We start from the raw sequence: 25,780 nt of genomic DNA, 5'->3' as shown, positions 1-25,780 counted from the left end.
ATATGCTTCGTGAAGTTCTCATGCTGTGTTTTTCAGCTCCATCAAGTCATTTATATTCTTCTCTAAGCTGGTTATTCTCGTTAGCATTTTATATAACCTTTTTTCAAGGTTCTTAGTTTCTTTGCATTGGGTCAGAACGTGGCCTTTTAACTCAGAGAAGTTTGTTATTACCCACCTTCTGAAGCCGGCTTCTGTCAATTTGTCAAACTCATTCTTCATGCAGTTTTGTTCCCTTGCTGGTGAAGAGTTGTGATCCCTTGGAGGAGAAGAAACGTCCTGGTTTTTGGTGATTTCAGCCCTTCCTTGGTTTCTTCCTGTCTTCATGGATTTATCTTCCTTTGGTCTTTGAAGTTGGTGACTTTTGGATGGGTTGCTGAATGGACATCCTTTCTGTTGATGTTGAAGCTTTTCTTTCTGTTTTTTATTTTTCCTTCTAACAGGCCCCTCCATTGCAGGACTGCTGGAAGTCCACTCCAGACCCTGCTTGCCAGGGAATCACCCACGGGGGCTGAAGAACAGCAAGGACTGCTGCCTGTTCCTTCCTCTGGTAGCTTCATCCTAGAAGGGTACCCACCAGATGTCAGCCAGAGCTCTCCTGTCTGAGGTGTCTCTTAGGATATACAGTGGTTAGGGAGCCACTTGAGAAGGCAGTCAGTCCCTTTTCAGAGCTCAAGTGCTGTGCTGCAAGCTCCATTGCTCCCTTCAGAGCTGCTGGGCAGAGATGTTTAAGTGTGCTGAAGTGGAACTGACAACTTCCCCTTTTCCCAGGTGCTCTGTCCCAGGAAGGTAGGGCTTTATTTATAAACCCCTGAGGGGCTGCTGCCTTTTTTCAGAGATGCCCTGCCCAGCAAGGTGGGAGTCCAGTCACAGTCTGCCTGCAGAGGCCTTGCTGAGCTGCCATGGGCTCCGCTCAGCTGCTGTGTAAACTTCCTTGTGATTTTGTTTACACAGGCAAGGTTAGAACTGCCTTTGTAATGGCGGATGCCTCTGCCACCACTGAGCTTGACAGTCCCAGGTTGAGCTCAAACTGCTGTGCTGGCCGAGAAAATCTCAAGTCGGTGGGACTCAGTTTGCTGGTCTTTGTGGGGTGGGACTTGCCCGGCCAGATCACTTGACTCCTTGCTTTCAGCCCACTTTTTTTTCAGGGTAATGGGTGGTTTTGTCTTGCAGTTGTTCAGGTCTGGGCTAAAACGGCCCAGTTTTGTGCGGTAAACCCGTGGTACTGGCTAAAATGGCCACTTTGTTTTGTGCTGGAAACCCGCTGCATTGGTGTCGGCACTGGGGGGAGTCTCCTGGTCTCTGAGCTATAAAGACTACGGGAGAAGTGCAGTATCTGAGCCAGAGTGCTGGAGTGCCTAGGGAAGTCCCCAATGGCCTCCCTTGGGTAGGCGGGGGAGTTCTCTGGCCTCCTGTACTTGATTTGCTCTCCTTGGGCTACACCCACTGTCCAACCAGTCCCATTGAAATGAACCTGGTACCTGGGTCATAGATGCCGAGATCACTTGCCTTCTGCGTCGCTCTTCTTGGGAACTGTGCTCCAGAGCTGTTCCTATTCAGCCATCTTGGCGGAAGTCCTCCTAGCCAGTAACTTTTTAAAAGTTTTTAAAAACCAAACACTAAGCAGTCCCCTATTATCTTTTGCATATTTTTCCAAGGGGATGTTGGTTTTTCAATGGGTTTTATTAACTGTTTCGATGTTTCAGATACTTTCTAGCTAGCCTTTATTGTAGGTATTTTCTTTTCCAGTTGCCAAGGCCATGTCACCATGTTCTTCAATTGTTGTACACTTGATTTTTTTGTTGGCAGTGACATGGAATGTTGTGCAAATGTGTCGAAATTTAACTGTTCACATTTTTTGTAATGTAACCAGCATCGTGCAGAACATTCCTATACATAGTAAACCACCTTTCTAAAGATCTCAGCATTTCAACAGATTGTATAATTGTAATTATGAGGTCAAAGTATACATAGACCTTTTTAAGACTTGACTGGTGTGGTTGGGTTGCTCTCTGGACAGACCCCAGTGGACACTTCTTTCTGCAGCTGAAGAAGTGACTTTCCCCACAGCTGGCAAAAGTTAGTGGATTATCGTCCACAGTTTAATAGGTGAACAAAGGTGTGCCATTGTTTAAAGTGACATTTATTTAGTTACAGCACTGAATTTTTTAATGTGTATTTTTTCCATTTATATAATTCTGCAAGTTGTCAGTTCTTATTTTTCCAAGGGAATGTTGGTTTCTCAATGGGTTTTATTAACTATTTCTATGTTTCAAATATTTTCTAGCTAGGTTTTATTGTAGATGTTTTCTTTTCCAGTTGTCAATCACCTTTGAATTCTGGTTCTGTTAAACATTTTTGTTTTTTAATTTTTTAAATTAAATTTTTGTAAGTACATAGGGGTATAAATTTATAGGGTATGTGAGATATTTTGACACAGGCATACAATGTGTAATAGTCACATCAGGAGAAACTGGGTGTCCATCACCTGAAGTATTTATCTTTTGTTACAAACAATCCAGTTATACTCTTTTTGCTTATCTTAAAATGTAAAATTATTATTGACTACAGCCACCCTATTGTGCTATCTTATTCATTCATTCTTATTCTATTTTTGTGACCATTAACCATCCCCATTTCCCCCAACAACCACCCCTCAGTAACCTTCACGGTGTAAGATTTGATAAGCAGAAGTTATTTTGAATCATCAAAACTACCCACCTTTTAATTATTTCTTCAGTTCCATTATGATTAGACTGTCATAGCCTTTCCTTAGATCTATCAGTTTAAAAAAATTATCTTTAATGATTTTATTTGAACACTTACCTCTACAGTGTGTTTTGTTCTTTTGATGCTATAAGTCAAGACTCTAGCTGATAATCTCCCACTGTCATTTATTGAGGAACTAATTCCTTACTCATTGATCTGTGATGATTTTCCAATCATATAGTCAGCTCTTAAGTAAGTAAGCCTCTTTTTGTGCTATTTATATTGTTCAGCTGGTCTGTTAATTCTCATGAAAACAGCAGACCATCCATTTTGTCACTGCTTTCATACTGGCTTGTTTTTGGATGTGAGTAGATACCTAGGTAAAGTTATAAAATATTAGAACCATGAGCAGGGAAACAGAAGCTCAGCAATCTAAGTGAGTGACTTGCTTGGCACCAATTGTAACAGCTCCTTAGCAGATTGATTTCTCATAATATATTAAATATTTAAAAGGCTCTTGAGTTACAGGAAGAGCATCATTATCAGCAGGATCCTTACTGGAAACTTGTCAGGCTATCTCACTATTGGAATTTAAAAACATTATAGTTATGAGGAATACTCTTTTGATATATAAGAAATATTTATTTGGTCTTTGGTTTCCCAGCACTCTACTAATGAGGTCACTGATGGCAGTGATCTCCTGGAGAGTCCTGGGAGCCAGGCTTGTTGCCAACGGAGCCAACCATGTATCAGAGGGTGGAGACTCTCAGTCCCAACCCCTGACCTCACTAGAGAGGAGAGGGGCCGAAGCTTGAGTTGATCACTGGTGGCTGATGACCTAATCAACCATGCCTCCATAGAAACCCAGGGAGAAGGTTCAGAGGGCATCCAGGTTACACCCACACTGGGAGGGCTGTGCATCCCAACTCCATGGGGACAGAAGCTCCTTCACTCAGGACCCTTCTGAACCTTGCTCTGTGTATCTCTTCACCTGTCTGTTCTTTTGTATGCTTTAAAAGGTCCTTTATTTATAAATTGCCAATAGTAAGTAAAGGGTTTGCCTGAGTTTGTGACTCACACTAGCAAATGGATGAACCCTAGGAAGGGCTTGTGGGAATCCTCAATTTATAGCTTGTTGGTCAGAAGTTTTATTACTGCTGTTCTTGTCATTGTGGGAAGCTGTAATAAATAATGGATGGGCTAAATAGACTAGAAATGCTTTGAAAAAAATTACAACTTCCAGATTGGTTCAGAAAGTGGTGAATATTTTGGTATGAAGGATAAATAGGGTATATGTGGTCTTGGTGCTTCAGCTCCCAACACACCCGTTCATGGGTGTGGCATGGCTGTCCTGGGGTGCTCACCGCGTCAATGCCAGCAGGTCCCCCCACCTCGCTGCCGGTGTGGCAATGGAGGGAATTTTCCCGATTAAGTTAATTTGCCAAATGTCTATATATATCTGTGTTAAAGTTCAGATAGTAAGAGGAAAAATTAAAGCCCTGCCCTTTTTTATGGACACAACTCAATCTGTTTCTTCCCCAGAGGTAACTACTGTTTGTGTTTAGCGCATGTTCTTTTACAGTGCTCGTTTTTTTTTCAATTTGTTCATTTATCTTTAATACGTCCCAGAGATATCTTCATGTTTGTGCATGTACAGCTGCCTCATCTTTTTAAATGTGTCATAATTTTCCGTCATGTGACTATACCTCAGTTCATTTAACCATCTGTTTATGGGCTAATGTGTTCATTCCACTTTTTCCTACTACAAACAGTGGTTCAGGGAATATCCCTACATGTGCTTCTTCATGCAGAATGTGTTTCTCTAGAGCTATGGTTCTCAAATGTTTTGATCTTAGGACCCCTTTACACCCTTAAAATTTCTTGAGGATTTCAAAAAGCTTTTGTTGTTGGTTGTTGTCTGTTGGTATTTATTATAATTAGAAATTAAAACTGACAGATTTTAAAATATTTATTGATTTAAAGTAAACCCATTGCTCATGTTCAGGTGTGATATATTTTTATGAAAAATAATTATAAAACAAAAACGCAGTAATAAGAATGGCATTGTTTTCTATTTTTGAAAATCTGCTTAATGTTTAGCTTCATAGTAGATGACTGGATTCTGGATTCTCATTCCTTACGTTGTGATATCCCACATCCGTAGCCTCTCAAACTGCACTGCGTACACTCATGAGAGAACGAGAGTAGAAAGGCAAATGATGACATAGTATCGTGAGCATAGTTTTAATGTCATGAAGCTCCTGAAAGGGTCTCAGGTTTCAGGGTTTCCAGACCACATTTTGAGAACTATTGCTCTGGTGGAGTTTGAAGTCAGAGGGACAAAAGTTGTGCACATTTTAAATTTAAAAGACACTCTCAACTGCCTTCCACAATACCCGTTTACACTGCCATCACCAGTGTAGGCCAGACCCCTTGCCCTGCTTCTTTACCAATGCTTAATACTTCCAGAGTTTTAAATTTGCCATTCTTAATGGTTAAAATGGTACCTCATTGTTTTAGCTTGTAGTTCCCTGTTTACGCTAGGATTTCACGAGACATGCATTTCTGGGCTCACTCTGACACTTGGCTGTGTCTGGCGACTTCCCCTTTCCTCCCCAGTGCCCACCTTTATCTCTGGCCTGGGACGTTTGATCCTGGAGAGACTGACAGGTCTCAGATTGTTTTCCTTGGCTTATGAAGTCCCCACTCTTCTCTGAAATCCATCTTAACTATTTTTTAATCAATTTTTTTAAGCTAAAAGGTTTAAAAAAAACCCTATTTGTTTCACTTTTGAGCCCTCTGTTTCCTGTTTAAATTTAGTCAACTATCACATATTATTTATTAGAAAATGTGAATTTGTCTGCTAAAAAGTCTTTCTTTTAAATGTTAACATCTGCTCGACATTTTATGATTTAATGTAAGGGTCCTTAAGTTTTCAAAAAGCACAGCTGCTCCCTTGTGGGAAAGTTATTTTTTGGAGAGAGGCATTCTTATTTGGCTGTACCCTTGGTTGGTGAGATTTACATCTCATCCCTGACAACACCAGATTGTTCATTTGCAGAAACCCTTTAAATAAGATAATATGTAGAAAGAGGCCTGACACATACTTGGTATTCAGTAAATGTTGGTTGGTGCTGAACTAGTGTAAATTAACCTCCTACAACCTGAAGGTGCTTTGCAAAATTGAGCCTCCAACAAACCTGAGCCAGAGGCCTCACGCTTCTCTCCAGCTCCCACTCAGATTCAGGTGCCATTTAGTGGGCTCCAGAGGCTCCACTGGGATGATGTTGGCTGATAGTAACTAGGACTTGCTATCTCCCTATCCCCAGTGTCCTTAGATAGGGGAGAGTCCAGGGGCCGTTGGTCTTGACATTCTTCTTCTAAATAAGGCTTCATTCCTTTTCAATAAACATCCTAAGCCTTTATGTTCTCAGTGTGTTTTCTTTGTTGCACACATTGACATGAATAGTGGAACAGAAAAATGATGCCCTTTTAAGAACTGAAGGTACGTTCTTAGGTACTTATGGCTTAACAGCAAGGAAGAGCTGCAAGGAGCATGTGTGGCCAGAAGGCATCTTGCCTAGCAGTCAGGGCCCCTTTAGTATTGGAGGGCATTATTATCAGATGCACTGCAGTGCCCTTCTGACTTGGGCACTACATACAGCTCATGCCTGCCTGATGGTAATGACACTTTTTCCTGTTATCTCCATTCATTCATATTCTTCATCGGAAATGTATTCATAGAGCATTCTCCTGTGCCCTAGGGTCCCATCATGAAGAAGGCAGACTTGGTCCTGGGGCCAAGTCTCCAGGGGAGATCGTTCCTCAGTCATTTCAGAACTCTGGCTGTGATCAGAGCTTTGAACAAGTGCCAAGGCGAGGGTGCCTCACTCAGATGGGGCCTTGCAGGTGGCTTGCTGAGGAAGCAACACTTCAGCTGTGTCATCCCTAGCATTGTGAAGCCTCTTGGGGAAAAATGAAAATGCCTTCTTGGAGAATCTGAAAGAGAATCTGTGTTTCTGGAACCTCCTGAGTAGGAGGAAGAGTGAGTGGTATAAAGAGATTAGAGAGATGGTCGGGGGTGTGATCAAGGAGGGCTTAGTGGGATTTGGATTTTAGAGTTATCCAGTGTGCAGTTGTAGGACTTTTGACTGTGAGTGACATGATCAAATACACATTTTTAAAAATCTCACCTCAGTTACTTCGTGGAAGATGGATTAGACAGGACCAGAAGCAGATGTGGAGATGAATGAGGAGGTATTTCAATAAGTTCGGGCTTACTGACTCATGTGAGCTTGGAGGATCGGCACTGTCATACACAGTCATGCATCTGTGATGGTTAATACTCTCAACTTGATTAGATTCAAAGACACAAAGTATTGGTCCTGGGAGTGTCTGTGAGGGTGTTGCCAAAGGAGATTAACATTTGGGTCAGTGGGCTGGGAAAGGCAGATCCACCCTTAATCTGGGTGGTCACAGTCTAATCAGCTGTCAGCATGGCTGGAATATAGGCAGGCAGAAAAATGCGAAAAGAGAGACTGGCCTAGTCTCCCAGCCTACATCTTTCTCCCATGCTGGATGCTTCCTGCCCTTGAACACCGGACTCCAAGTTCTTCGGTTTTGGAACTCGGACTGGCTCTCCTTGCTCCTCAGCCTGCAAGCAGCCTATTGTGGGACCTTGTGATCGTGTGAGTTAATAAACTCCCCTTTATATATGTATCTTTCCATTAGTTCTGTCCCTCTAGAGAACCCTGACTAATACAGCATCCTTTTACAATGGGATACATTCTGAGAGACATGTTCTGAGAAATAAGTCATCTCGTAATTTCATTGTTGTGTGAACACCAAAGCAAACTCACACAAACCTAGATGGTATAGTTTTTCTTTTAGACTGCAGACCTGTGAATACGGTAGGCAGTTGTAACATAATGGTAAGTATTTGTGTATCTGATCATACCTAATCATAGAAAAAATAGAGTAAAAATCTTCAGGACCACCGTTGTACACGCAGTCCTTCATTGACTGAAACACCTGCATGGGGCTGGCGTGACTGTATATCCTGGAATCCATCTTGGTACTTTGTTTCCTAAAAGTTTATCAGGACCCTTTGGTGGGAGCTCCATAGGCATGCCTATTCCTCCCTCCTGTCCCAGGGATACTGGCGCTGATTTTGGAGGGACCTGAGCTGGTCACATCAGCGAGTGCTCTGAGGCTTCATGACAGTTTTCAAAGCCAGGCCAGCACAGTGGATGGTGAGGAGGAGGACTATGCCTGGCAGCTGTGGGTCAGCTCCAGTGTGGGTGCCTGGTCCTGGGTGGGTCCTAGCAGTTGGCTCTCAGTACCTGGCAGAGTACGAAATCCTGTCTGCTGAGGGCCTGTGAGAAGCTTAGCTACCCTAGAGGGCCTGGCCAGGGCCCTGGAGGAAGACAGCCAAAGTGGTGGATGTCCCAAGGGGAAACACTGCTGAGTCCCCACTGCACTCAGGCATTCACTCTTGGTGCCTTCCCCTGCTGTCCTTAGGACCAGCATTAACTAACAGTCACCCTATAGTAGCCCCAGTCAGTGAATGACTATGTGGCTAGGTCCTTTACACATCCTATTTTTTCCCAGCAGCAGTCCTTCAAAATAGATTTTTCACTTTTGAGAGACTCTGTGGAATAGTGATTAAGGCATGAGTTTTAAGTCCAGACTTCCTGGGTTCCAATTCTGGCATGGCACACAGTCACTTTGAGACCTTGGACAAGTTACAGAATTTCTCAATGCCCAGCTTCTTTGTCAGTAAATGGGGCAGTAATAGAACCTGTCTCACAGGGTGAGAAATAAATTAGCATGTGAAGCACTGGAATGGTGTCTGGTACCTAGGAAGTATTCTGCGCAGGTTAGCTGCTGAACATCCCCTAATCCTGTTTTGACCCTTTGACAGGTGAGGACCTGGGTCTCATGGGGTTGGGGAATGTGTCTGGGGCACACAGTGGGGCTGGAGTGCAGTGCTCTTTCCAGAGCCTGGGTTCTCAGGCACTGGTGTATGCTCTCTGCTACTTTCCTGTTGTGTGTCTGAGGGACACAGGTCTGCATGGGGCAAGCTCACAGCCCAGCTCAGAAGCTGCGGGTTTATCCTGGGTCTCTGGCTGTGCCACCCTGGGATATCTTCCCCATCTCTTGGATTCCTGCTGGGGAGGATGCCTAGTCTGTTAAGCACCACCACCAACCCCACCCTCAGCTCAGCACTGCAGACTCACTGGTCATTAGGAACATGGGTGTATGGATTATAGCACCACTGGGGACTTGAAAACACAAAACACAGCTCCCCACCCTCACCTGCTGAACCCTCCTTGCCTTTACTCATAGATATAAGTCTGAACTTGCGAGCATGTCACCCCAGGATGTCCTTTATCTGACCCCAGCTTGACTGTGTGCTCCAGGCACAGTGGTCTGCTGCTCCCTGTCCTAAATAGGCTGTCAGCTTTAAAGACTCAGTGTTTGCTTGTGCTGTTTTCCCAGCCTGGGGTCCCTCCTCTCCTCCTTTAAATATGAACATTTGTCATGGTTCAACCATTACACTTATGTGATTTGTTTTTATCTACAATATTTGGTGGTTTATATCCTTGGCTGCCTCCACTGGACTGTAAGTCCTTGGAGGGCCTGGACCATGTCTTCCTTATCTTTGAATCCCTTGTGTTGCATGTGGTACCATGTACATAGCAGGTGCCCAGTGAATGCTTTTTGGGTTAAGCTCCACACTGTGGAGTTGAGTGCCTTAGGGAGAATACCTGTGCTCTGTTGCCCCATGTAGAAAAGGGAAGAATGGAGCCCTGGGGAGGGCATGCTGCTGGCACAAAGACTGTGTGGCATTAAATACCCAGCTTTGATGTAAAAGGGTGGATGTCCCTTTTCTTTTTTGAGGTTCCTTGAAAAAGCATTTGCCACTCTAGCATCTGCATCTGTCATGGGTTTTGTCTCTTTAGAATGCCCGTGTTTGCAGAGAGGTCTCATGACCGGTTGTCTACATAATAGTAACAGTCATTGTAAGTCCTTTTCATTTTGCCAGAATCACCAATCTTTGATTCAGTACTAAATTTAAACACTCAAGGCCTTGTACTGCACAAAAGGGTTTCTTTGTTGCAAGAACTACAAAACTCAGCTTTTAAAAGGCATCTTTGAGGGAGAGATGATGCAGAAGGACTTAATGAAGTTGGATCTCGTTTCCGGCTCTGTCCCCTTTAAATCTTAAGATCCCGGTTATTCAAGGAGTCCTGCTTTCGTGATGTGTTTGCTGTAGTATTTTATGAGACAGATGGATAAATAAATAAATAGGAAATCAATGATAAGTGCACTGAAGTAAATAATAGCGATGCGGCAAGGGTGCCCTCCATTCTTCCGTCTCCAGTGCTTACCACGGTGCCTGACATAGAAATAAAACTACTAGTTCCCATTTGCTGAATTCTTACTTTGTGCTGGTGCTATAGCAGACCTTTTATTTAATCCTCTTAGGAATTCTATGAGGTTTTACAAATGAGAAGACCTCAGAGAGGTTAAGTAACTTGCTGGGAAGTAAAAGAGAAAACCAGATGTCTGTTGAATATAATGGGATCTTTTCTAAAGCAACATTCAGGAATAAAGACTCCAGATAACTTCTATTTACAGAAGACTTATCTAACTTTTCCCCTTGATGCTAAAAGTCCCTCCTCCATCTCTCTCTCTCTCTCTCTCTTTTTTTTTTTTTTTTTTTTTTTGGAGACAGTGTCTCACCGTATTGCTCAGGCTGGAGTATAGTGGTGTGAGCATGGCTCACTGCAGCCTTGACCTCTGGAGCTCAGGTGATCCTCCAGTCTCAGACTCCCATGTAACTGGGACCACAGGTGCACACCACCATGCCTAGCTAATTTTTGTAGAGATGGGGGGGTCTTACTTTATTGCCCAGACTGGTCTCAAATTCCTGGCCTCAAGTGATCCTCCCGAAGTACTAGGATTATAGGGGTGAGCCACTGTGGCCAGTCCCCCTCCCCCATATCTAACTGGATTTCCACTTGTTTCATGCACATTAGGCCTTTGTGTCAGTGAAGACCAGCTGAAGAGTGATTTTGTTCTAACCCTTCTTCTACTTGAAGAAGTCTATTAAAGCTGCCCCTTGGCCTTAAATAGTCTGTTCCTTTAACATTTTTCTGAAGCCAATCTCTCTTCCTCCCCCTCCCCCATTTTTTCCGTCATTCATTTCTTAAAATGGAAAAACCAAGACCAAGCACATTTCCTCTAGTGGAAGTGTGACTAGTCTGGGGTTGCTTCAAGGATTCACTTCCCAGCTCTCACATGTCATATTCCTTTTGTGACATTTTTGATGATGATGTTTTTTTGATCTGGCTCTTTCCTTCCATGAATCCGGCTTCTGTCCCCACCAGGTGAACTCCATGCTGCCAGTCCCCTCCACCCTGCCAGTAGTTTTTCTGACTCCACACAGGGTAGTCTTAGGCGCTCTGGGTAAGGTTCTCACATGCCAGCCACTGACTCCAGGTGGCTAGCCTTGTCGGCTCTGTGGTGTTTTATGAACTTGGGCCTAGAGCTCAGGACGAGGTTGCTGGGGAGATTGGTGCTGGCCCTTTCCTGCTGCTGCTTGTGTTACAGACTTGCCTTGCATTCCATAGTGCTCATCCTTCTCCACTCTACCCAGACCCCATGGCCTGTCTACACCTTCTCTCCTCCTTGGCCATGCATCCTCAGGGTGTCATAGATATTGGGGAAAGAGTATGGCCACACACTCTTTCTGAATTGCAACTTGACCAAGTATTACCTATCTCACTTTACTTATTCTGTCTGAGCCTCTATTTCTCATCTGTACAATGGGTATAATGATAGCTTGTTCACAAGTTTCTTTTACTAGGTTGAATGAGAGCATCTAATTCCTGTCTTATAGTAATGTTCAGTAAATGCCATCTCCTCTCCTGATTCTGTGATGGGAAGGAGCTCATATGTGTGATGAGTACATAGGGGAATGATAGTAACATAATAACATATCAACATAGCTAATCACATTGGTTTATACGTAATTTTTTCCTACATGTGAATGATTTGTGCCACCAAGTAAGAACATCTGGATGAAGCAAGCTAAAGAAGACTATAGCAGCCGGGCGCGGAGGCTCATGCCTATAATTCCAGCACTTTGGGAGGCCGAGGCGGGTGGATCATGAGGTCAAGAGATCGAGACCATCCTGGCCAACATGGTGAAACCCCGTCTCTACTAAAAATACAAAAAAATTAGCTGGCCGTGGTGGCGTGCACCTGTAGTCCCAGCTACCCGGGAGGCTGAGGCAGGAGAATTGCTTGAACCCAGGAGGCAGAGATTGCAGTCAGCCGAGATTGCGCCACTGCACTCCAGCCTGGCGACAGAGCAAGACTCCGTCTCAAAAAAAAAAAAAAAAAAAAAAAAGAAAAAAAGAAGACTATAGCATGTACATGATGACCCCCTTTCCCCTTGGCTCTGTTTCATCATGTGCTCCATCTTAGAAGTGCTGTTATTACAATGCCCTCTGCTCTTTGTGCATTTAGTCTTTATAACTCGGCAATCTCAACCCTTCTTTATACACCCCTTCATTGTGCAAGTGTGTTTTGATTAGGATTCTAATTTTCTTTGTAAAAAAAGAAACAAAAAGCTGCATAGATTTTTGAGTGATCTGCCCCAAACCTGTATGTTCCATAAGCACTGTTATTTTCATGACTTTGCAGAACTCATTTGTGAACATATCAGTAGTTGTATGGCAGAGATACTTGGTTTTCTTTTTTGCCTTCCATCTAGCTTTTTGCATTCTTTTTCATTTCATGGAACCAAAATCTTCAGCCTGTACCAGGCCGGGACCTAGAGGTGATAGAAGAGATTCCATGCAGACATGTGCTGTGACTGTGTCTGTCTTCATTCCATCTCCTGAGTTATTGCAATAGATTCCTGTCTGGTCTCTGCTTCTGTTCTTGACCCCAGATAGTCAGTTATTGATGTAGTGTCCAGAAAAAACCTTTTAAAATGAAAATCAGAAGCTATCTTTGCTTTAAGAATTCTGAAATTATTTTGTGTACAGTTTGGGACTGAGTAAATGAGTAACTGTATGAGACTGTTGGGAGCCAGGATTCTCACTGTGAAAGAAGAAAGAACAAACATGGGATGGGGGAAGATTAAGAAGAACCAAGTAGTAGTGGATTAGAAGTAAATGTTTCCATCTCAACTTACAATTTTTTAAAAAAGATTTATTTTCTAGTTTCTGCTAGAAAGACCTAGTAATAATGACATCTTTAGTAACAGGGAACACACTGAGCACCCAACTAATGGTTTTAAAATGGTTTCTTTACCCACTAAAAGGAACCCAGAGCTCTTTGCAGAAATGGCCAGTTGTGGAGTGGAAACAGAACAAGACAAGCCCAGAACATTTTGTACTAGGATGCATGGGGACTGCTCAGGAACTGAGGGGAACATGTCAAAGGACACAGGTGGTAGTTTGATAGGAACCATTTGAACATCAGAGTGCATAACAGTAATGGATTATAAAATATTGAATAACAAAGGATTACATGAGCCCACGCTGATACTAAAAAATAAATAGAAAGCTCCTCTTCATAATCCATTGCAACTAATACATGTAGAAGGAACGAATCAAGTTGGAAAAAATCTTTATTTTGCTACCACATTTGAAGTATTTGATTCACCACTAGGTGAAACTGTGTTCTGGGACATAATATTGACCCTGTCTCTGAGGGTCCCTCCACAGATCACTTACCATTGCACAAGGGGAAAGGCACTTTTACAGCGGAAGAGACCTAGCAGACAGCACCTTGACTAAGTGACCACCATAGCTGACTGCACCTGGTGATGGGGGAAGGGTCATCGCTGCTCCTGGGGTGCTATCCTGAGGACTGACAGCCCTTCCTCGGGATTCCTGCCACAATGCAGAATCTGGATTGGAGCATGGAGAAACAATCATACAAACCCACTGGATTAACAGGCAGTGCTCGCCACACACGTTAGGGTTGCAAATGACAGAGAAAGACTGTGGAGCCATGCCAGGATGAGGTGACTACAGAGTTAGGACAACTAATGCAGTGTGTAGGGCAGGACTGGATCCTGGTTGGATAAAAACTGTTGCTATAAAGCCTCGTTTGGGAGATCTGACTTTAGAAAATCACTTGTATCTGGTATTTAAAAAATTTTGGTAATTGCACTAGGTTATTCAAGGGCATGTCCTTGTTTTAGAAGATACACACTTTTGAAAGTTAAGGGTCATGATCTCTGCAACTAACTCTCAAAAGTTAGTTTCAGAAAAGTAAAGAATATATTATGTATGCATAGGGAGAGACGGTGTGTGGTGGCAGGGTGTTAACAGTGGTTGAATCTAAGTGCTGGGTATATGAGATTTAATTGTAATAGTCTTGAAATCTTTTGGTAGATCCAAAAAGATTTTCAAAATAAAATATTTAATTTACAAAAAGAGATGAGGAAAATAGAGCAAAATGTCTGTATGCTTTAAACTCTTAGGTGTCTGTTACATTATTTTCTGTATGTTTGAAAATCTGTATTTGTCATCTGTAATCTGATCACAAAAGTAAAATATATATATTTACATAAATTCATTACTTCTTTTTCATCTTAATATACCATTGAGTTCTTCTTAGGCCTTTTTTCCCTGACATCCAGGTCATGAACTTTTTTTTCACTGGACAGTGGTGACTTACATTGGAAGTATATTAGTTTTTTGTGTGGTTTAGACTTTCTGGGTATGTGAGGGACTGAACTTGCTAACACAGGAAGGAAACCCCTCAACCTGCTACTTACTTTTTTTGTCTGTTCTTCTGGGCGTCATCCTGGCTTCATGGTTGCTTGTGGCTCTCGTCTCCAGCCCAGCCTCCTTCTCATATCTGTTCCTGCATGTAGCAGGCTGTGTGGTTCACACCGTCTTTCCCTATTAAATTAGATAAGCCTTGTAGGTTCCCTTCTGAGGCCCAGCAGTGTGGTGGTTTGTTCTTTGGCTGTGGGGTTGCATGGTCACACCTTCTGGACTGTGCGTTTGGCAAGTACAGACTATTTATTCTTCCTTCCGTCTGGCAATGGCAGTGCTGTCTTGACAGTGCCATGTCTGATCTGTTGGACTCACAGGGGCAAACCATTCATTCTAAAATGCCCAGCAGGTATTCGTTGCTCATTCAACAGGGATAGAGAGTGAAGCTTCTGGGACTTCTTGGAATTCATTTAAAAAGAAACATTTGATGATGCCCATCTTTAGCTAAGGAGTGGGTGTTAGCCCTGATATGTTGTCTTTAAAAGCCAGGCTTAGCTGTGGGAAAGAAAGACCTGGTGAACTAACTTGGTTTAAAGGAAAAAAAAAAAAGTATTTCAATTCCATTATTTAGTTTGGACTGCAGATGGTACTTATATTTTCTCACTGATTTAAAACATGTGTGTGCCTTGGAGTCAGTTCTTACAGAGGAAAAGTGAAGGCAATAATGGACAATTCGGGACTTCCAGAATATATTTATCTTTTTGAAGCTAAAGATGGGTTTGGATTTAAGTCTGCTGGAAAGGTAAAAGGAGAGGAATTTGGCTTGTTTTTAGTAAGAGAAGTTATTCTGAGATTCTTATAATGTTATTGGATTTTACGATAGTTGGAACTATAAGTATTGGGCAAGAATACCCTTTGGGGAAAACGTCATTTGGTCTTATTATGTTGGGATCAGAGGTACTTTAAGCAAATTCAGACCTGTTTCGTCCTTCTGAGTGCTTGTTGCTGTTCTGTGTGTGTTTTCAGAGCTGTCCTCTCTCCATCTCTTCTCTGTACTGTACATTCAGGATCCTCTTTGTAGGATTGTTCTCACTGAGAATTTATAGTAGAGAGGTTTTCAGATCTTTTGGCAACCTTAAAATATAGCCAGACCTTTCAAGTTTGATGCCTTATGGGTTGTAATGTAATCTCCTTGGATCCCATATATATGAGGTATGTCTATAAGGTGAATTAAACCAATTTTTTGTTTTGTAAGGTGAAAACATTTTGCAGATTTTTAATGTATATATGCTAATGATTGTACTTGATATAATCATTATCATATTCTCTGTTTTCCCTTTGTGGCTCCCAGAACAGCAACCCCAGGATTTTCTGTCCCCCTCAGAGAAACTCTCCTGGCTCCTTCCTTCTCATCCCTCCATCTCTTACCTGATTTTCTTTAATAATCTACGCCTTTTGCCTCCTCTTCCTTGTGTTTAGAAGGTAAAGATAGAGAGCTGAGTTGACATCCCAGCTTCACAACCCACTAGCCACAAGATCACAGTGCCTCATTTTCCTCGTCTTTAAAATCGGGGTAAAAGTACACAGCAAGTGTTAGTTCCCTTCTCCTGCCTAGGTGCAGAACCTAACCCCATGTTAGTAATGCATGAGAATGAAAGAAAGCATATTAAAAGAGAGGAATAACCACCAAAAAGAATGGGGGGCACAGATTATAGCAAAAGTAAGCCAAAGTCCCTGATGCTGAAGTGGGACAAGAATGAAGAGCCATCCCCTTGTGGTGTCATTGAGAAACCTCTGACTTGTTCACCCCAGCCCCTGTCCTGTTTGTCTTTAGGCTATGTTACTCTCTAATCAGCTATAGGTGCAGGTCTAGGCTACACCAAGGGCCTCCTGCACTGCTGCTCAGGCAGAAGGTATGACCAGCCCCTAGGCTCTAGGTCAAGGCACCTGGAGGAGGGTGGATGGGGAGATGTCCATGGCATGGATTGCTTATTTAGTGGATGTTGCGGCTACCTCCTCTGGGCCTTGTGAGCACGTTTTCTCCTCGTGATTTACTATATTTGGCCAGACGCACATAAATGTAAAGCCCAGAGCTGCCTCTGCACTCTCAGCCAAGTGGAAGTAGTGTTCTTTGTTGTTCTTGGCATAAACCGGAAACTCCTTTCTTTCTTTCCTGTAAAAGGCAGTGCATATCTTGCAAAATCTGTTCCCTAGAAATTATAGCACACACTTGTTAAGCTGACACACAGTGGTGCAGAGCATTCGGCTGTGGCTGAGGATCACGTGGGACTCTGTTTTCTCAGCTATCAAGTTGGACGGTGATATCTTTGGGGGATACTTGAACATTAACTGAGATGGCATTTATGATAGTACTTTGAAACTTTCAAAGCACCAAACAGATATTATTTGATACACAATGATCCATGAAGTTCTGAGACCGTATATCTTTCCTGTAAAACCTTGAACTAGTACTAGAGGAGATAGGACATATGTAGGTGTCTATATGGCATGGGTAAAAGTGATTTTCTGCACATCTCTGATTTAAAGATGTGCAGGAAGGTGCTGTGGGAGGTCAGCGGGGAGGAAGCTTTGTGAAGATGGTGATGCCTGATCAGGGCTTTGAAAGATGAGCCATTGAGTAAGACAGTATGTATGGGGCATTGACTTAACAAGCAGGTACTAGCAAGAGGGCCTCCGGGCAGAGGGGATCATGTAATGAGTAGATCTGAGTGCATATCAGGCCTATACAAGCCACAGCCTTCATTGAGTTGGACTGAAGCTTTGATCTGGATTTGTAACCAGGCAGTAGGAAACCAATGAAAAATGTTGAGTCCTGGGAGTGGCAGGATAGAACTGAGCTCTTGGATGAATAACCTGGCAACAGTTAAAACAGGTGGAGAAGGGAGATACTAGAAGCTCTCCTGACTCTGAGACTACTTGGAAAACACATGAAGATCTAATTGGTTTACCTCCCAATAGTATTTTGAAGAGTAAATAAGATAAAGGACATGGAAGTACATTGGAAAAAGTGAATCTGGATGGTCCCTGTCCCAAGCTTCCTGGCCTCCTGGCAGCAGCTGACCACCCTGACCTGGTGCTTTTGGGTGCCTGTAGGCAGCCTGGGTGAAGGTGTGGGCTCAGAGCCCGGCTGTGCCAGTACCCCTGCACCCTCCTGCTTTGCCCCTCCTCTTGACTCCTGCTCTTCACTCCCCATTTGTTGCCTGCTCCTCCCTGTCTGGCTCTTGATGTCCTTGACTTTGTTTTCCATTTCTGGCCTGGGAATACCCAATACCTGGAGCTTGATCTGTTTCTTTTTCTAAATTTGCCCTTGACCCTTCCCAAGAAGCTTTCCCCTTTCCTGCCACTTGGAGGAACCACCTACTTAGACTACCCCCATTCCAACAAAGCCCTGGTCCGCTGGAGCTCCCCTAGGATGGCCTTGTGGGGGTGACTGGGTTGGAAAGGAGTGCTGAGAGAACCTGAGAGTTGGACACAGTTAAATGAATGCTGCTACCATTCACTAGCTTGAATAGGGGATTACTGAACTACTTGGAGCTTTGGTTACTCCAGGGAAGATAAGATCTGTCTCTCCATTTGTTGTGAGGCTTAAGTGAGGTAATGATTTAAAGGGCTGGTTGGCACTGCTCAAGGAAATAAGAGAGGACACAAACAGATAGAAAAACATTCCATGCTCATGGTTAGGAAGATTCAATATCGTGAAAATGGCCAAACTACCCAAAGTAATTTATAGATTCAACGCTATCCCCATTCAAGCTACCAATGACCTTCTTCACAGAACTGGAAAAAACTGCCTTAAACTTCATATGGAGCCAAAAGAGAGCCCTCATAGCCAAGACAATCCTAAGCAAAAAGAACAAAGCTGGAGGCATTATGCTACCTTATTTCAAACTACACTACAAAGCTACAGTAATCAAAACAGCATGGTACTGGTACCAAAACACAGATATAGAGCAGTGGAACAGAACAGAGGCCCTGGAGGCAACATCATACATCTACAACCATCTGATCTTTGACAAACCTGACAAAAACAAGCAATGGGGAAAGGATTCCCTGTTCAATAAATGGTGTTGGGAAAACTGGCTAGCAGAGTACAGAAAGCAGAAACTGGACCACTTCCTGACACCTTATACTAAAATTAACTTCAGATGGATTAAAGACTTAAACATAAGACCTAACACCATAAAAACCCTAGAAGAACACCTAGGCAAAACCATTCAGGACATAGGCATAGGCAAGGACTTCATGACTAAAACACCAAAAGCATTGGCCACAAAAGCCAAAATAGACAAATAAGATCTAATTAAACTCCAGAGCTGCTTCTTTACAGCAAAAGAAACAATCATTAGAGTGAACTGGCAACCAACAGAATGGGAAAAAATTTTTGCAATCTACCCATCTGACAAAGGGCTGATATCCAGAATCTACAAAGATCTAGGACAGATTTACAAGAAAAAAAACAAACCCGTCCAAAAGTAGGCGAAGGGTATGAACAGATACTTTTCAAAAGAAGACATATATGAGGCCAACAAACACATGAAAAAATGCTCATCATCACTGATTATTAGAGAAATGCAAATCAAAAGCACATTGAGATACCACCTCATGCCAGTTAGAATAGCGATCATTAAAAAATCTGGAGACAACAGATGCTGGAGAGGATGTGGAGAAATAGAAACACTTTTACACTGTTGGTGGTAGTGTAAACTAGTTCAACCATCGTGGAAGATAGTGTGATGCTTACTCAAGCACATAGAAATAGAAATCCCATTTGACCCAGCAGTCCCATTATTGGGTATATACCCAAAGGATTACAAATCATTCTACTATAAAGACACATTGCACACCAAAAAAAGACACATGCACATGTATGTTCATAGCAGCACTGTTTACAATAGCAAAGACCTGGAACTAACCTAAATGCCCATTGATGATGTACTGGACAAGGAACATATGTCACATATACACTATGGAATACTATGCAGCCATAAAAAATGACGAGTTTATGTCCTTTGTATGGACATGGATGAGTCTGGAAACCATCATTCTCAGCAAACTGACCCAAGAACAGAAAATCAAACAGCACATGTTCTGACTCATAGGCGGGCATTGAACAATGAGAACACATGGACACGGAAGCATCACACACTGGGGTCTGTTGAGGGGGGCAAGGGAGGGACAGCGGGGGTGGGTGTGGAGGTCGGGGAGGGATAACATGGGGAGAAATGCCAGATGTAAGTGACAGGGATGGAAGCAGCAAACAACACTGCCATGTGTGTACCTATGCAACAATCCTGCATGATCTGTACATGTACCCCAGAACCTAAAGTACAATAAAAAATAATAATAAAATTAAGAAAAAAGAGGGCTGGTTGGTGTCCAGTGAATATGAGTTGCCCACTGCCTTTTCTTCTGAATTTCTATTCCATATGAAGACCATTTCTTAAGAGCTTCACATGTTTCTGCCCTCCTCTCTCTCATATTTTCCTTCTTCCTCTTTTGCAAAAGCTTTGGTATAAAAAGTTTAGTTATTTCTGCTCCAGGAGTTTCTACCACTGCCTTAAGGGGGGGGCGGTCCTTGATATCGCAAGATAGAACTTGAGGCACTCTTTCCTACAGAAAGAATGTTAATAAATGTTGGATACTTACACTGTGAGGACTTTGCCTAAGGAACATTCTGGGCCAGGCAGGCTTTCGTGAAATTATAACAGCATTATTCATTTTCATGAGTAAGTACTTGGACAGATGTTCCCAAGCAAGCAGCTTATCAGCAACCTTACCAGAAACCATCCGATTGTAACCTGAGGACTGCCTGTCCCCACGAGTATTTGCTGTTGCTCTCATAAGCCTCGTTTGGTGGTTGGCTTTTATTTAACAGTCACTTTGATGCGGGAGCTGTGTGAACTTATCTCCAAGTCCTGTCTGTCTCGACTATTCAATTTTCTATAAAATCTAAGAACTTAAATTTAATGGGATAAGAGAGTCAGAAGGGACCTCAAAATATCTTACCTGTCCCCAAGTCATATTTAAGCCATTCTTGCATGGCAAGAACTACACCATTATAGAATACTTGCTGATGTTTGTGACTTTTCATGATGATTTCCTGCAAAGGCTCTTGCTGAGAAGTGCTTCCTTGATGTCTGTGGGTGCAAAGTCCCCTGATGGGGAAGATGTGCCCTGGGCCTTGCCACATACCGCTCCTACCACAGACTATGGTGACAACATCCTCATCACTTCTCTCTTGTACCATAAGTGTCAAGCCCATTCCCTCCCTAGGCAAAGATGACCATTGAGGCCTTTTATGTGCCAGGGATTAGGGAAGTCTAGCTCAGTATCTTCCCACTGTCCCTATCCCTGCTACCTAGGATGGAAAAGGAGAATGGTAGGCACTTCCCAGTCTTTAAGGCAATACGAGAATCTGCTCACTGCTTCATCTAGAAAAATGTAACTTACTCAGCAACTTCTGGGAACCAGGTACCCTAGCAAGTGCTGTGGCATGTTTTTATATTTTTAGTCACCACAACAAATCTGTAATGTGGATACACTGTTAGTGTCATTCCCATTTTAGAGATACCGGGCATTGGAAAGCTAATGACTTTACCAGGTGTGACTCACCCAGCTAAGAGTGGCAGAGTCAAATTTAAATATGACTCATGTCAGAGCCCAGGCACTGAGCACACTCCCAGGTGTGTTGGATGTGCAAGACAGTGTGCCTGTTATAGAGCCTTAGCTCTGACCCCTATGCCTGTGACACACACACTCTTGTATGTGCCAGGTGGGGACAGGGGATCAGCTCTGACCCCTATGCCTGTGACACACACGCTCTTGTATGTGCCAGGTGGGGACAGGGGATCAGCTCTGACCCCTATGCCTGTGACACACACGCTCTTGTATGTGTCAGGTGGGGACAGGGGATCAGCTCTGACCCGTATGCCTGTGACACACACGCTCTTGTATGTGTCAGGTGGGGACAGGGAATCAGGGCTGGGTCAAGCAGGGCTTAGCATCAGCCCCTGTGGTAATGGTGGGAAGGGGAGGACGTGGCTGTGACTGAGCCTCACGATCCTATTAGTCAGTTTCCCTCCGTGACCTGTGGGTGCCAGAAGCACAAAGAATCTTCCAGATGGTAGGTTTTACAGACGTCATGGTAGCGTCTGCAGGGGCGTGTAGTCTTCAGTTTGCGGAGGAGAAAACCAAGTCCCAGAGTCCCTTCCCAGAAGAGCAAGTTAACGACAGAGCCCCGAGAGGCCCCAAGTCTTCCTGCTCCCCATCCAGTGCCCATCTGCTGTTGGAAGGTTTCGGTCTTGAGCAATTCCCTTCCAGATGTAAAACACTTGGGCTGCGGTTTGGGCCTGTTTGTCCTTTAGTGTTAGAGAAGGTGGAAAGCCGCTGATTTCCCATCCAGTGGTCTATTACCAAATGTTCCCTTCAGAAGGCTTTCTCTTCCTTAGGCTAAGAGTTCTTTGCTTCTTTGTTCTAAGAGAACTTTCTTTTTTAGTCCAATTTTCTACATTCAGACGCCTCACTGACCGTCCCACATAACCTTTCCTTTTTCTTTTTTTTTTTTTTTTGAGACGGAGTTTCACTCATGTTACCCAGGCTGGAGTGCAATGGCGCGATCTCGGCTTACTGCAACCTCCGCCTCCTGGGTTCAGGCAATTCTCCTGACTCAACCTCCTGAGTAGCTGGGATTACAGGCACGCACCACCATGCTCAGCTAATTTTTTTTGTAGAGACGGGGTTTCACCATGTTGACCAGGATGGTCTCGATCTCTTGACCTCGTGATCCACCCGCCTGGGCCTCCCAAAGTGCTGGGATTACAGGCTTGAGCCACCGCGCCCGGCCAACCTTTCCTTTTTCTCAATCCTTACTCCAAATTAAACCAGCTTTCTCCACTTGTCTCATGCATTTTGGGCTCTGGTTCTTTTCCTGCTTCCTTTTTCTTTTTATGGTAGTTCTTCTTTTAAGAATTTTTCCCCAACTGAAGCCAAGCTGCTGTTACGACCAGTGTTGGCCAAAACCACTCTGTGATCCTTCACTTTAATATGAACTTGGGTGTTTGTTTTTAGTTCTGCCCTAACGTCACCACCTCCTGTCCTGGTGCTCCCTGTCTTAGACAAAACTAAAAACGTGAGATGGGGACAAGGGTCCACGTACCTGTGTTTTCATTCATTGGAAACTATCTGTTTTGCTTCTCAGGTACACAGATAAGCTGTTTTTCTCCAAGTTCTTTCTCCTGGCGTCAGGCTGCCTTCGTGGATTCATATTGCTGGGCGGCTGTTCAACAGAAGAACTCGCTGCAGAGTGATTCTGGAAACCTCCCACTGTGTCTGCATAAGGTAAAAGGAGACATTTTCAGATGAAACCTATTTGCTTTGTAGATAAGGAAACTAAGGCCCAGGGAGGCTGTGCCAAAGACCATACAGATATTGTAGCCAAACGGGGGTGTGTCTCAGACTGTAAAACTATAGCACTTTATAGTCAAACAGAACCTCACAGATGACTTGATACAGGCACCATCGTTTCACACAGTGGGGCAATGGAAGTGTTCTGTGGGTTTCAGCTCTGTAACAGCAGGCACCTTCTGTGTCTTGACACCTTTGTATCATTAATGCCCAGCAAGATGTCTGGTCCATAGTAGGTTCTTAGTACATTTTCCGTGTCTGAATGAGCATAGCTAGACAGTGGCAGAGCTAGGATTCACACATACCTTCTCAGCTGGCGCCCTTTCTACCACATACCAGGTCTCTTGCAGAAAGTAAGGACTGACCTAGAGTTCAGATGCTTCTAGCTGATACGTTACTGGAGCATCGAAAAACCTAGCGATGCGGTCCTCTGGGGTGTTGGCTGTAGCACTGGTTTTGGAATAGATTCCTTTGCTTTTTGTTAGCTGCAGATATTGCGGGGAAGGGGAGATATTCCACAAGAGACACCAATGTCTGGGATCCACATCTCATAGAGAAGAGGTACAGTCAGGTGCTCTGTGGTCAGGGAAGTGGTGGTTTGTGCATGCTTGTGGCGGGGGATGCAGTGAGGAACTTAGGCAGCACTTGACAAGTTTGTGCAGAAGAATGTTCTCTGACTTAGGAAGTGACTGCATTAGGTCTTCTCTGTGCTTGTGGAAGTAGGACTTTGTTTCAGCCTGTCATTAATTTCAATCACTGTTTCTTTTGTCCATTGTGAAAACAAATAGAATGTGTATCTTCTGGTATTCTTATTTGCTGAAAAAAGTACAGAATTTAGCTTCCAAAAAGCCAAAAGCAAAAACTGGACTTTCTTCTGCTTTGACCTGCTGCCAGATACACCGTCAGCATCCTTCTTCATAAAAGGAATGATTTAAGGGAACGATGACTCAGGCTTGTTCTCCTCCTTGTTTGTTTATAGTTGATCCTTGAACAGTGTGGGGGGCAGAGGCACTGGCTCCTTGCACAGTCAAAAACTTGTATGTAACATCTGTCTCCCCAGAACTTAACTACAGATAGCTACTGTTGACTGGAAACCTTACTAATAACATAAACAGTCACTTAACACATATTTTATATATGTATTATATGCTGTATTCTTACAATAAAATGAGCTAGCAAAAGAATATTAAGAATATCATAATGAAAAGAAAATATGTTGACTATTTGGGTCATGCAAAAGTAATTATGGGTTTTACCATTAAAAGTAACAACAAGGTGGGCAAGGTGGGTGGATCACTTGAAGTCAGGAGTTTGAGACCAGCCTGACTAACATGGTAAAATCCCATCTCTACCAAAAATACAAAAATTAGCCAGGCATGGGCAGACACAGTTGCTCACGCCTGTAATCCCATCACTTTGTGAGGCCAAGGTGAGCAGCGGATCACTTGAGGTCAGGAGTTCGAGACCAGCCTGACCAACATGGTGAAACCCCGTCTTTACTAAAAATACAAAAGTTAGCTGGGTATGGTGGCAGGTGCCTGTAATCCCAGCTACTCAGGAGGCTGAGGCAGGAGAATTGCTTGAGCCTGGGAAGCAGAGGTTGCAGTGAGCTCGGATCGCGCCATTGTACTCCAGACTGGGCAACAAGAGTGAAACTGCATCTCAAAAAAAACATTACCCAAGTGTGGTGGCATGTGCCTGTAATCCCAGTTATTTGGGAGGCTGAGGGAGGAGAACATGGGCTTGAAATGAACATGGGAAGTTGCAGAGAGCAGAGATCACGCCACCGGACTCCAGCCTGGGAAACAGGGTGAGACTCCAAAAAATAATAATAATAAAATAAATATATAAATGTAATGGCAAAACCTGTGATTACTTTTGCTCCAACCTATTATTTATTAAGTGGAAGTAGATCATCAGAAAGGTCATCATCCTCATTGTCTTTATGTTAAGTAGCTGAGGAGGAAGAGAAATTGTTCATGCTGTATCAGGAATGGTAAAGGCAGAAGAAAAGCCGCATAAGAGTGGGCCCATGTAGTTTAAATTCATGTTGTTCAAGGGTCAGCTGGATTGCTTGCCATTTTTCATAGTGATGTCCTATACTGACTCCTTTCTTCATTTAGGTTTGGCTTTTCTCTTTATTTTCAACCGTAGGTGGGTTCTCATCAGCTTTGCAAGGTTTAGTAGTCAAGGCAACAAATAATAGGACTTGCAGTGTGAATGGGTCACAGTGATGAAGTTTAACAGCTTACTTTGTAAACCCAAATTTTTGCTGTTGTAGTTTAAGTTCATTTGTTATAGTGTTCTCATGAAAATGGTGAGTTTTAATGAGTCACTGGGCTGGCTTTTATGGATCCACAGAAGAATGTGTAATCTAGGATTGTCTAATGTAAGAATTGGCAGCAGTGTTAGTAATTATTTTACAGCAAGAAGAATCAACTGAAAGATTTTTTATCCAGATGCATTTTACATTTAAGGATAAGGGAACTTTGAGCGATCTAGCCTAAGAGTCTTAGGACCAGTTGCTGACTAACAGACTAGAGCTCAGATTTTCAGACTTCTAGCCCATTACTCTTCTAGGCTAGGAAGGGGAAATCTGGGAACAGTATGAGTAGCCAAACTTTAAGTTACCTGGTACTGATGACAGATTCAGAAGCTGTCTTTCTGGCAATGGAAGATTGCTTGTTTGAATGGAAGTACATCGGAGTGTCTCAACAGAGCTCTTGGCAGATTCATGAGGCTGGCGACAGAGATTAAAGTCAGGACCGGCCACATTGGAAGGACTCTGATTAGCACTCCTTGGCATTTGACTGGGACTCTGAAAGGCTATTCCTTGAGAATAAGGGGCAATCCAGAATTAATTCAGCTCACATTAAGGACTAGAGTCCTGATTTAAA

General features: G+C 43.3%; 1 protein-coding gene across 1 annotated transcript in view; it reads left to right on the top strand.

Annotated features, from left to right (window-relative positions):
• Window positions 1-25,780, top strand: part of PANX1 (pannexin 1) — an 85,317-nt gene that overhangs the window by 24,824 nt on the left and 34,713 nt on the right. Inside the window, exon 2 of the mRNA XM_032295758.1 lies at window positions 22,678-22,817. Within this exon, the coding sequence (XP_032151649.1) occupies window positions 22,678-22,817 (140 nt within the window). The remainder of the gene's footprint in view (window positions 1-22,677; window positions 22,818-25,780) is intronic.

Source organism: Sapajus apella, unplaced genomic scaffold, assembly GCF_009761245.1.
Source record: "Sapajus apella isolate SASKATOON/1434 unplaced genomic scaffold, GSC_monkey_1.0 scaffold34, whole genome shotgun sequence".
Lineage (NCBI taxonomy): Eukaryota > Metazoa > Chordata > Mammalia > Primates > Cebidae > Sapajus > Sapajus apella.
The sequence above is the reverse complement of the archived record's forward strand: the minus strand, read 5'-3'. Positions and strand labels throughout refer to the sequence as shown.